At 51.4% G+C, this 13302-nt stretch overlaps 1 protein-coding gene across 1 annotated transcript; it reads right to left on the reverse strand.

Annotated features, from left to right (window-relative positions):
- Positions 1-5214: 5214 nt before the first annotated feature.
- On the reverse strand, positions 5215-5397 carry LOC149274942 (adropin-like). Its single transcript, XM_089505070.1, has one exon. It carries the CDS (start codon positions 5395-5397, stop codon positions 5215-5217), a length of 183 nt encoding a protein of 60 aa, XP_089361196.1.
- Between the last annotated feature and the right edge of the window lie 7905 nt (positions 5398-13302).

A 13302-nucleotide genomic window follows, 5' to 3' on the forward strand; every position in this document is an offset into this window, starting at 1 on the left:
GGTGCTTCGCACGGTGTCTGTCTGTCTGTCTGTCTGTCTGTCTGTCCTCTTCTGAAGCCTGGCCTTCGGTGCTCTGACCCCCCCTCCCTCTCCCCTTCCTGCGGGTTTAATGCCCCCGGGGGGCAGATGAGAATCCCCGCTGTCACCGTGCAGTCTGTAAACCTGCTGCGTCGGCAGAACATGAAAACAGAAAGTGGATCATGTGATCGGTGACACGTTCCCCGCCGGGAGCCCCCCATCCGACCGGCCGACCGCTGACACCACGACTCCGAATCCCGCCGGAAAAACGTTTCACCGGAAAAGCGCCAGGAGCTGAAAACCCCCCCAACAAACTCATACGCTGCGGCGCTCCGTGTCATTCCTCAAGGCAGATGCCCCCCACCCACCGACGGCGGCACCTTTACACCAATGCCACGCAGCTGGTCCAAGCGGCTGGCGAGACCACGAGGGCCGCCAACACAACGTATAAAACCGTTTCCCGCTGTTTCTATACACATTATCGGGGCTTTTAGGGCTGTAGAACCCTGCGATCCCCTCATACCCAGCAAACATTCCGACCTCCTAGAAAAGAGGGCATCAGGGGGGAGAGAGGGGCATCAGGGGGGGCAGAGAGGGGAATAAGGGGGGAGAGAGGGGAAGTAAGAGGGGAGTGACTTTGATTGCGTTTCGCCATCTCCGGGTGATCAGGGGCCGTTCAGGGCCACTGAGACCCCTTTCCATTGTCAGCAGCGGGTGCAGCAGATGGCGCGGCCGGCGCCCAGGCCATTGTTACATGAATTCCGCTCCAATAATCCCCGCTCGCCGTACGAGTTTGCAGACGCTCTCATTCTCACTCTTTTTTCCCAGAGGCCGGCGGCTTCCTAACTCGGCCGCGTCTACGAGAATTAACGTAACCGAGCCGCCGGAGCATAAAGAACCCGCGTGTCGTCGCACGCACCGCATGGCAGCGTCCATTATTATACATTATATATCGCGTTATATTTACCCCGACGGCTATAAGTAACAGCGATTTCCACCCGGAACCCGCCGGCAGATCAACCCCATCCCGCCGAGCCGTTTCCCCTCAAACCTTAATCAGTCGTTGGTCTCGTCTTAGATTCAGGAGCCGTATGTCTATCCCACGCATGTTTAATACCCTCACTGTATTACCCTCTACCACTTCTGCTGGGAGGCTGTTCCACTTATCCACCACCCTCTCATTAAAGTAAAACATAATATTTATTCATAAACAATAATTAATGGGACATTCTACCCAGTATGTGCTTATTATAGCTCAGAGGTCTCTTTAAATTTTCATGTGCGGGATCCCCCAATATGCCCTTACCCCACCCCTGATAAATGCCTCGCAGGACACGCATTCTGACATCACACGGGATATACGCATTCTGACATCACTACGGGATAGACGCATTCTGACATCACTACGGGATAGACGCATTCTGACATCACTACGGGATAGACGCATTCTGACATCACACGGGATAGACTCATTCTGACATCACACGGGATAGACTCATTCTGACATCACACGGGATAGACGCATCTCCAGTCAACTCTAGCCATGTTTCGGTGAAAATAGTTTAACCCTTTAATAACCCCTCACGAAGATTCAATGTACTGACCCACTAAATGTGCCACTCAAATGGCTGTAATGGACACCTTGACTTGTCATTGAGTCACCTGCATTCAAGCAGGGAGATCACCCATAACATACATGGAGTCTTATAAATGATCACAGGAGGAAGGAGTCAGACTGTGTGACCCGGAGAATCTGCCCCTTCACCCTGAGACTGGGACAAAAACCCTGAGACTCCGGGGGAAACTTTGTGCCTGTGCGCATGTTCGAAAAGGGGCTCCCATTAATTTTATTGGGGGCTCTTTCCTGCCACTGATATTTTTTTAAAACATTCCACGATGGGCCCGTGACCCCGTTACGTGACTCGCCCGCCGATGGCGCTTCTCTAAAACAAAAATTATAAATAAAAGGGTTTTTTAGGTCAACTCAATTATGTTTAAAAATGTATGGCTGCTCTGAGTGGCTCGTTACCCCCGCAGGCTCCGCGCCGACCTCCTTCTAGAACATGTTAAGAAATGAAACTTTAATTCCTCCGCTCGCGCTGTCCTCAGATGTCGTCTCCCGACCGTGGGGGTCTCTCCTGCAATCTCGCTTTACACAAATACCCGGGGGCAGTCTATGGGCCGTGGCCTGTCGCCTTTCCTCTTCTTCTTGGTTGGGGATGAAGAGGTTAAAGCATCTCACGCAGGGCAGGTAAAGACGTTTCGCCATTATTATCAAATAGTGGGACAGCAGCCGCAGTAATCCGCCCTCTATCCCTTCAATGAGATAATAATGAAGAGACGTTATTAATATGCGAGGCGCTTTGGTGACTCCGATGAGATCATTGGATACATTTTAAGAAAACCAGAATCCGCAGGCGGATCGGCCCCCATCCGGCCCCCGTCTAGTCACCCGTTTCTCCTGCTGTAACGACTCAAACCTTAATCAGTCGTTGGTCTCGTCTTAGATTCAGGAGCCGTATGTCTATCCCATGCATGTTTTATACCCTCACTGTATTACCCTCTACTACTTCTCCTGGGAGGCCCTTCCACTTATCCACTTATCCACTTATAGTGTCAGATTCCGGTCTCTGGTTCTGGGTACTTGTTTGAGTCCTAAGTGTTAGAAATAAGGTGAGTTTACAGTGGGTTACAGCAGCCAAGATTAACGTACGAGGGACTGAAAAATGGATGTTGAAGGGGATCTCCTTTCTACAGATCACTTCATTCTTTAGTTTTCTGAATGAATGATGTCATCAAAACAGATTTTAAAAGGGAAACTGATATACCTGACGACATCCCTGGTCCGGATCCTGTATGCGGCGTATTAATCATGATTTTTACTCAAGTATTTATATAAAATACATCATATTCCCCGTGGTGCCGTACGCGGGTGCCGCAATCTTGCTGCCCCGTCACGGGGTATAAGTCGCCTGTCGCCCTGAGGTATCTGTGATAATAGCGTTACGGAGGGACCTGCGCGGCTGGAAACAATCTCTAGCGCTAGAGGCTCATGCGCCATCCGCTAAAAAAAATGCAGGGAGAGAACAGGAAGCGGCTTCCAACTTCCTGCTTGGGCTGGCGCGGGAGAGAACAGGAAGCGGCTTCCAACTTCCTGCTCAGGCTGACGCAGGGAGAGAACAGGAAGCGGCTTCCAACTTCCTGCTTGGGCTGGCGCGGGAGAGAACAGGAAGCAGCTTACAACTTCCTGCTTGGGCTGACGCAGGGAGAGAACAAGAAGCAGCTTACAACTTCCTGCTTGGGCTGACGGAAGGATTCTGATGCCGCCTGCGTTGAGGGATCATGGGAAACGCAGTTGAATTTGCATGAAATGCCCTGCCTATAGATTGTGCGACAGCAAATATTTCTCTACTTAACCCCTTCCTTACCCTATAGACGTAAAGATACGTCCTCAAAAGCTGTGCCAAGATTACCTTCTAGATCTACATGTACCAAAGTATAACCCCCTCCCCCGTTCCCGACCACCAAAGCCCTTAAGCCAGAACTATTACTTCTATACTTCCCTATAGGGTACAATGTAAGGGATGGATGTGGCCCTCATGAACATAAATAATGTGTCCTCAAACATAAATTGGGTCATCGGGGGAACCTACGGCGTAGAAGAAATTGTAAGAAAATTGCCAAAAAAGAGTTGTTGTTTTTTTTTTTTGCTTGTTTATATGAATTCCTGAAAAAAAAAGTATGTATAATACAGGAAAGGAAAAGTTTGGTTAAACTCACTTATGGTTAAAATGGCACTAAAGTAAGGAAGGGGTTAAAACTGTCTCAATAATACTGTATAATAATACTGTCTAAATAATAAGAAGCGACTTTACAGAGGATGACGCCGGATACGATGTTTCAGGTCAGTTTATTAAAGATTTATCAGACGATACAAAGTGCGCGACCGGACGCCGGTATTTCACGCCTGATGCGGTTAAGGTGCAGGGTGTTCGAGAACGTGTTCTAGAGCCTTTTATCTCAGTGCCTGTCGTGCCGTAAATGACAAACTTAGATCTATAGACAATATATGGACAGAGAAAAGACGAGGACAGTGATCGAGAACGTTTGTGCCAGAAGGACAGGTAGAACCGGCCAGCGAGAGACCACCTTATCCAGCCGATTGGGGGGGTCAGGGGATTATTGCTTATTCCGCGTAGGATGACGGCTACATTTTTGCCCTTATTCCCGGCAGCTGCCCACACTGGCTTCTGCTGCCCACACTGACCACGTCCTGGACCGCTTTAAACCAAAGGGATTCAATAGACTTGATGTCTACGGATCCCCCACCATACGGATCCCCCACCATATTGCCATCTTTCCCTGTAAAGCGTCCTCGATCTGTGAAACCAGAGACCCTCTGCCAGGACCAGACTCTGGGGACCCTCAGCAGCTAACAGGGGGCTTGGAAATATACGTTCCAAGATCATATTATCTTAACCCCGCGTTGTCAAAATTGCTGGTTAATGCGGAAGCGCTAGTGTCTCCACCTGCCGCCGTAGAGGTATACAAAGAGAGGAGCTTGTGCTGATGGAAGGTCGGGCCTCACTGCCAGGGCCACAGTTCCTTCCTTGGTGCTCTTTCGCTCTACAGCATCCATCGGCCCCCCTAGAACCCGGCTCAACGGAAGAACGTGCGTCCTCGCCATGCCCTGGGGTGGGAACGTTCCGCCTTGCATTCTGCCCTCTCCTTCTGACTTCGCAGTCAGGAACATCTCGGCCTCATATTCCGGGTGAGAAGGGAAGCCGCCGGAGGTCGGAAGACATAATCAGGAGAGATGCTAACATAACTTTTTGCATTTTTCTTATGAAGAAGAAATGAGATCTGCTGCGGCTCGGCTTTTGCTCCGGGCGATTCTCATAAGTTATTATTACATCTTTCAACAACATTAACGAGCCGCGGGAAATCTCTCCTCATTCATTGGTTGGTCCTACAGCTCGCAGAGACAAACCTTACAACGGAAGGGACGAAAAGTGCAGACAGAGAAGCTCCACCAGAACCGGCGGCTGGAGACGTTATTGGGGTATCGTGATACTGGTGGAATTTACGGGGACCTGCTGTGGAAAGTGAGTTCTAGACCATCTATGATTGCTCTAGAACTGTGTTGTTGGGTTGTCAGTGCAATATAAGTGCTATCTCTACAGCGTGTGTCTCAGCTCAGGGCTGGAGCAGATACTTCTCCTCATTCCCCGGTTCTGCTTCTGACGATGGAGTTGAGTTAGGACAGGACGGGGTCTTGCAAGCTTTGCAGAGGATGAAGAATAGGATTAGGATGAGCAAGGCAATCACACAGTTAAAAGAAATGGCCACCACTGCTCCGGTTGATAATCCAGAACCCATTGCAGGTGGCAAGTGTCCCAGCAGAAGACCGGTCCAGCGGTACGACGCTTTACGGTCAGTGCAGTCTGAGGACCTCATGGACAACCAGCAGATGTTGGAAGATCTGAGCTGCCACTCTTTGTATCTAGAACTTCCCCTGAGCGAAGACACAGTCCGGATCTGCGGAGTCACTGAAAGTTACTGAAGTGTCCCAACAGTACGAGGCTTTACAGTCCCACGCAGCCCAAGGATCTCACGAGGAAGACACCAATAAAACCCCAACGATGTCACCAGTCGTTACGGAAGAGTCGAGCTGCCACTGCTGGTTTCCAGGACTTCTCCTGAGCGAGGACGCAGCGGGGATCTGCAGAGTCTCCGGGAGTCCTTGAGACATGCGATGAAGAATCAATCAGCCGGCGATCTCCAGCGGGGAACGAAGGGAGCAGATGTTACAACAAGGCAGCGGGGCTTTCAGCGGGTTCTGCGGCATCTTCAGGGTTATGGCCGTGGAACGCCAGGCTTCGGAATTCTGGAAGGAAGAAAATGACTTTCAGTGAGAAATCTGCCCCGACGCGTGTAATCCCCCCCCCCTCCTCCCCGCGTTCTCGCTGTTCAGTAGATCAGAAGCCGCGTTAGCCGCCGCTGGCCGGCTGGCTAAGAATCGCTCGCTCAGCTACCGGGGGAGCCGCGTTCTGCCAACAAACAGAAAAACGGGGATTTCTGCAAATTAACGCCCAAACGACACAGAAACCTGCGATCTGCTCCTCCTTCGGGCGCCGAGGTCCAAACATCCATCGGCTTTAATTAATCTCATCTATCAGATTCGCTCGGCGTCAGCATCGCGTCCCCCGCGCCCCCCACCGCGGTGCCCCCGGGGCAGTAATATTTAGGGTAAGACGCAACACATATAGGGGACCGCTGTGTCGCCAGATAATACGATTAATGTTTATTTATTAATAACACCCAGAACCTGCCGGCGGATCGGCCCCCACCCGGCCCCCGTCTAGTCGCCCGTTTTTCCTCCTGTCTTAGATTCAGGAGTCATATGTCTATCCCACGCATGTTTAAATCCCCTCGCTGTATTACCCTCTACCACTTCTGCTGGGAGGCTGTTCCACTGATCTACCACCCTCTCAGTAAAGTAAAACTTCCTTACATTACATCTAAATATACCTGGAATATTGTAAGCAGGTCCCCGCCGGTTCCGTTTCCGCTCCGTTTTGCACCAAGAATCCGCTCGAATTGCAGAAAAAGGAGAATTTATTTGCCTCCCCAACCCCTGAAAACAACGAGGAGGAGCGGCTGCCGCGACGCGAATAACTTCACAAAAACATAAAATCTGACGCTCTCTGAGTTTTTTCGTTTAACCCTCTCACGGGCCGTGCCTTCCAGCGTGCTGTCAGCTGTTGTGGCTGGAGAGATGTGCCGCTCGAGTGATATGGCATTATGAGAAGCTCGCGTCACAGCGGTCTCCACTCACCATCCCCTATAGCTCACGGCCCAGAGCAGCTCATTAACCATTTATGCAAATATTCCAGATGCCCCTATATGCAAAAAGTGTATCTGCAGCCGTCCCCCGAGGCTGCGTATAAAGATACGTGCACGAGCTTTCTACGTATATAATGAATAATAGAATAATTGTTTATATAATAGAATAAAACTATTTATAATAATAATATAATATTAAATATAGTAATAATAATAATACATATATAATGAATAATATAATAATAGTTTAATAATAATACTGTTTATAATAATAATATAATATTAAATACAGTAATAATAATAGTATACATACTTTATATAATAGTATTTATAATAATACAAATTTATATAATAGAATACTAAATATAATAATAATAATACTAGACATACTTTATATAATAATTAACAAGCTTTGCTGTCACTTTAAGCTGTAAAAATCAGGATAAAACATCTTTTCTTTGGACTCGGCGGACGGAGTTAACGGGCGCTTCGTTTGTTTGTTTTTGGGGGGAATCTGATTGGAATTGGGTCTCGTTAACTCTCCCCATCTGGGTTATTAATAGAACTGCTGAAGCCGCCAAAAAAGGTTTCTTTGTTGGAATAATTCTGGGGTTATTTTGGGAAATTGTAACATTATGAGCCGTTCGTAGAGTTTAAAGGGACACTCAGAATGCTGTGCATGCGCCGTCCTGGCCTTTGGGGAAAGATAAGGCCACGGCTGCTGGGTGGCCGGGCACGGTCTGCCACATTATGGAATAAAATCAAGTTTTTGGGGGATCTTGCTGCAAAGAGCAGAAAGCCAAAGTCTGATCCCCCGCGAATTTATTCATACGGGGCAGACGATTGATTTCTCTCAAACTTTCTCAGGATGGAAGAATCAATGAGTGCCGAGTATCCCGCGGCGCCTCCGGTCTGGATGTGGGAAACGCGATCGTTTCTATTCCTGGGGGGGTAAAAAACCTGCGCCGGCCGGGCAACGGGGCAAAACAGCACCGCAGCGTTAACTATTATATATATATAACATCCAACAATATAGACTGCGGGGCAGTAAAAACCTGGTGCCGGGGCAGTAAAAATCCAGTGCCGGGGCAGTAACACCCCATGCAGGGGCAGTAACACCCCACGGCGGGGCAGTAAAACCCCATGCAGGGGCAGTATCCCACATACAGTAGGACGGTAATGCCCCACACACGGGGCGGTAATACCTCACACACAGGGCGGTAATACCCCAATATCCTTCCCCATCGTACCATTAGTCTTATAAACACCGAGGGCATGGCCGCTGCTGCATGCTGGGAGCCGGTGCTCAGCTCCAGCCCAGCCAATGGAATCGCGTGTAACAAGGGACCCACGGCTAGCACCCTCCAGGGGGGGTAAATCCGCGTCCGGACACAGTGAGTTCCAGCTGTTCCCAATGAATGTTCGGTTAATTAGTTAAAGTCATGTGACCCTCCTGTCCACGCGGTAACGTTTACGGCATCCGGTCCTTTCTAATTACCCCTAAGGTCGGCTCTGTGCTGCAGGAGAACCCCTAGGCCCCTGAGCCAAGATCTGAGCTCCAGACTCCCATGTGCCCCGCCTGGGGCATTTTATTATTATTAAAGAGTGCATATTCTGGTTGCTTCTCTGAAACAGGAGCCTTGGGGGTGGGACCTCTAAATCCCACCCCCGCGGTTCCTTCAGCTATAACAGAAGCTTCTGCTATAAGCAGGCTAAAATCAAAACAATTCTGTAGAAATAAGGACAGTCGGCAGGTATGCGTTGTTTTTTGCCAGCGCTGTCCCTTTAATTCCATTTATTATGTTTTTTTTCGGGATTCAGCGATCTTTGTGTTTGTCGGCCATATTTCTGGGACTTCAGCAATAAAACGGGAACGAGGCGGCTCCATAAACAGGACAAGCTGCAGCTTCAAGCTAATTAGCAGCGGTGTGACACTAAGATTAACTGCTCGGAGCCCGCTGCGGGAATCCGTCCCATAATACCTTTTCCAGGCTGAGGTAATAAGCAGATATGGGGCAGTAAGAATCACTCGGACAGGGGGCAAGAGAAAAAACCAGAGGCCTGGATGTGACATAAGAAAGGTATGCTTACACTGGAGAAGTGGTAGACGCACTGTGCAGCCTCCCAGTAGAAGTGGTAAAGGCTCTCCAGGCTCCAGGTTCATGTTAATTCGCTCCTTTTGGAGTTGGTGTTTAACCCATTCCTTGCCAATGACAGGCGGGTAAGGAGACCAGCGGGCTGAACGCTCTCTGATAGTCTATTAGAGGTTAATTCTGTCTGGACAATCTGCCCCCGCCTGGGGCAATTCCTGTAAACGAGAATCAGACGCGCTCCCGAAAAACCAGAGCTCTGTGATAAACACGAAAGGAGCCAAATTACCTGATGTGAGCGGCGGCTGCCGGTGTCCGGGGGGCTCCTCACCGGGGAGTAAATCCTGCCAGGGGGGGTCCCCGGGGCCCCGGCCGAGGAGCTGGCATGGCGCTGCCACAGAGCCCGGCGGCTGGGAGTCACTAACAGGTGGACCGAGCGGCCCATCTGCCCCTCTAATACCCCCTAATAACCTAATAACCCCCCGCAGAGATGCCACCTGTTCCCGTCCCTACGCGACTCTCACCCCCTCACGTACCTGACGGGTAGGTGGTGTCCCGGTTTCCTGCCCAGTTTGGGGTAGATTCCTCGCCGGTGTTGATGGCCGCTCTCTCTCTCCCACCCAGCGCGGGGTATTTTATAAATTCCAGGTTCGCCCTGTTACCTGCCCCCCGCTGCCCCCCCCTGCTGCCCTGGAGCCCAGAGAGAGATATGTCTGCAGAGAGTCCAGGGGGTTACGGAGCAGAGCTCAGCATCTGCCCCGCGCTATGCTCCGGGTGCCCGTCAGGTGCCGGCTTACTGATGCTCCGGGGGTATTTGCTGGACACCCCCCCAGACATCCAGTATCCAATCTCCTGCTGATTCCTGGGCTGAGTGCCCACTCCCTGTGATGCCAAGCTGAGTGCCCACTCGGGGTATCTCCTGCCAGTGGTGCCAAGCTGAGTGCCCACTCAGTGTATCTCCTGATGCCGGGAGCTGTGAGTTACTAACTGCCCCGAGTGCGGCCGGTGAGAGGGGGAGGGGCGGGGAGCGGCGGGCTCTTCACCCCCCCCTCATTAACCTCGCTTGGCCCCTAACAGGATTGGCCGGGAACAGAGCGCCGGATCGGCGAAGAGCAGGGAGCGCGGCTGCCCCCCGGTGGACACAAATGGAACTGCACCGGGTGATGCTGACAGTGAATGTACCAGCTTCATACCCACCCGGGGGGCAATAACCCCGGATCCCAGCTTCATACCCACCCGGGGGGCAATAACCCCGGATCCCAGCTTCATACCCACCCGGGGGGCAATAACCCCGGATCCCAGCTTCATACCCACCCGGGGGGCAATAATACTGAATCTCAGCTTCATACCCACCCTGGGGGCAATAACCCCGGATCCCAGCTTCATCATACCCCCCCTAGAGGCAATAATATTGAATCCCAGCTTCATACCCAACCTGGGGGCAATAACCCTAATGAGGGTTATTGCCCCCAGGGTGCTCAAATTCATAACAACTCAATGAACAACTCAAATAATAACAACTTATTGAAGCCCCCAGGGGTCCCGCGGCGCTTGCTGACATCACGGGGCATTTAGCTGGGTTCCCTGCCCCGGGTGATATGACTGCTGTGCCAGCTGCGCCAAGTCGGTGAGAAGCAGCTTTTATATGAAATAATTATTGTAAAGCTTTAGTAGAAATAACAAGAACACTGAGAGGGTGGTAGATGAGTGGAGCATCCTCCCAGCAGAAGTGGTAGAGGGTAACACAGTGAGGGAATCTCGGCAGGTTCTGGCTTTCTGTAAATCTCAGGCAGCCGCTCTCAATGCAAACGGAGTCATTTGCCTTCCAAAGCACGGCCGGCACCGATACGGCGATCGTCCAACGGGAGACCTCAGTGGTCTGCAGCTAAATAAATTCCCCTGACCAAAGGCAGCGTCCCTAATGCTGAACGCGCCATCTATCCAAATCAGACAGACAAGTCTCACTGCCACCAGCCGAGCTCATAACGAGCTACATCCCACGAATTAACCCCTAAAGGGACGATCACACAGAACCCGCCGGCAGATCGGCCCCATCCGGCCCCCGTCTAGTCGCCCATTTCCTGCTGTAAAGACTCAAACCTTAATCAGTCGTTGGTCTCGTCTTAGATTCAGGAGCCGGATGTCTATCCCATGCGTGTTTAATACCCTCGCTGTATTACCCTCTACCACCTCTGCTGGGAGGCTGTTCCACTTATCTACCCCCTCCATTCCATCTCAGTCTCTGACCCTCTAGTGTTAGATTCCGTTCTGTATTTAATGTTTAGTTATCTGTTATATGGGGCCCGCGCTCCTGGGGAGGAAAAAGCCTCCTGGTGGGGGAGGTGTGGTGGTCTTCTGGCCCCCATCTCCCCCTTTTCTCACGTGTGATCCGGTCTCTTCAGCTTTTGGGATCGGGGGGGGGCGAAAAACGCCCCAGAATGTCCTCCCCGACCACAAATATTAAAAAAAAACACAGGATCCGCCTCCCAGCAGAGATGTCATTCATACTCGCCCTGCTTAATTCACAAAATCAGCTTTTTTTATTAATAAATTAAATCAATATTTATTCCTCTTCTAACTGCCCGGCTGAGTGACTCTAATACCCCGCCACAGGGCAACTGCGCAGCCGGCGGGTGGGGGGGCTGGAGAGGTGGAGCGGGAGCGGGACACGGGGCGGGGGGGGGATGGGGACATGACAGAGACGCACCCTTAGTACGGGATCTGCCAGGGCTTCTCACCGCGTCGAAGCTCTAAAGGGCGGAAAGGGCGTCCATCTGGGGCAATAATTAATCCGATGACAGCATCTGCTCGCCATGACTAGTACTAACCAACACTCCCGAGCTTCAGTGTGCCCTAGAAAGGGGCTCAGGAGCGCTGGAGGTCTCCCCGGCGGGGAAAGGGCTCGTCTTACACCTACCCCACTCTCTACCACTTCTGCTGGGAGGCTGTTCCACTTATCTAACACTCGCAAATAAAACTACTTCACATTCCAGGCTCCAGCGGCCACACGTGTGCAGACATGTGCGTGATCACGTGTAATAACATCGATGTGAAATTAGGAAAGGCTTCTCTCCCAATGAAGTTATTCATTAACCAGTCGTTCCGGATCTCTGGGGTGCCGGCGGCGCATGCATGCGGGGGGGGGGGGGTTTGATCTTCTGATTATTATATAAATGCATAAAAAAGGGCAGAAGAGCAAAAGGAGCTTCACCCCCCCTCCCCCCGCAGGCTTATCTTATATCTCGCTAAGCTGTTTGTCTATCCCATGCTTGTTAAACGCCTTCACTGTATTAACATCTACCACTTCTGCTGGAAGGCTATTCCATGCGTCCACTACCCTCTCAGTACCGTAATATTTCCTGATGTTACTTTTAAACCTTTGACTATTCTTACTCCGTCCCCGTTACAACCTTCAGGGTCTGAGTGTAGGCTGGGAGCGCTGTTATTTGTCACTGGTGTTAAAGGGTTTTTGGGGGGTAGCCGTGGTGTACTTAGGGGGGCCAGACAGTCCACGCCGGGTGCCAATCATCAGGGGGAGACACACCGGCACACAGAGGTGCCAACTCTCCCGCCAATTCCTCCACTCTCTCGATGTCTCCCTACCTTCTCCCCCTACGGCTTCCGTGTCCCGTCTCCTCTCTCGCAGCTCCGCTTCTCCATGGACCAGGTCTCCAGAAGCACTTCTGCAAATGGGTGGAGCCCCTGGGCACACCCTCTTCTGCCAATTGGAGGATCAGGCGAGAGGCTGTACCCATGGCTCCGCGCATTTGCAGAAGTGCTCCGAGGCCAGAAGAGAAGAGGGGCAAAAACGCTTAATTTATTCTGCGGGGCCATCGTCAGTATTCTGGCGTCTCGGAGGGCGGGGTCACAGGGACAGCCAATACCTCCAATCAGGCATAGGGTGTGCTCATAGGCTCCTCCCCCTTTGGGGAAGTGCTCCGGAAGGCCGGGGAGAAGCAGATGAAGAAAGAAGAAGCGGAGCTGAGAGAAAAGAGACACGGAAGCAGTCGGTGGAGAGACAAAGAGCGTGAGTGAGAGAGAATGAGAGTGAGTGATAGAGCGAGTGTGTGAAAGAGGGTGGCGGCAGGGGCTCCAAGTACAGGATTCCCCTTGGGTGCCAAATACCCTGAGCACGCCTCTGGGGGTAGATTACGAAGAATGCCCCCCCCCCCGTGAAGTCACGTGATTTATACACTTGATTTATAATGCTTGTGACATTCATGTTAACAGAACACGGAACACAGCATGGGGTTATTTTTTCCGCCCCAGCTCCAGCCCTGGGAACTTTTCATGAATGAGTCCGGGCCGGGCTGCTGCGTTTAGTAAACGGAGGCTTTTTGTGCCCCGC

This window comes from Sceloporus occidentalis, unplaced genomic scaffold, assembly GCF_023333645.1.
Source record: "Sceloporus occidentalis isolate IW3139 unplaced genomic scaffold, rSceOcc1.0.p SCAF_308, whole genome shotgun sequence".
Taxonomy (NCBI): domain Eukaryota; kingdom Metazoa; phylum Chordata; class Lepidosauria; order Squamata; family Phrynosomatidae; genus Sceloporus; species Sceloporus occidentalis.

What these genes read in the sequence shown, in the direction of transcription:
- LOC149274942 (XM_089505070.1), bottom strand. Translation starts at nt 5,397, where the DNA reads ATGGGTTCTGGATTATCAACCGGAGCAGTGGTGGCCATTTCTTTTAAC.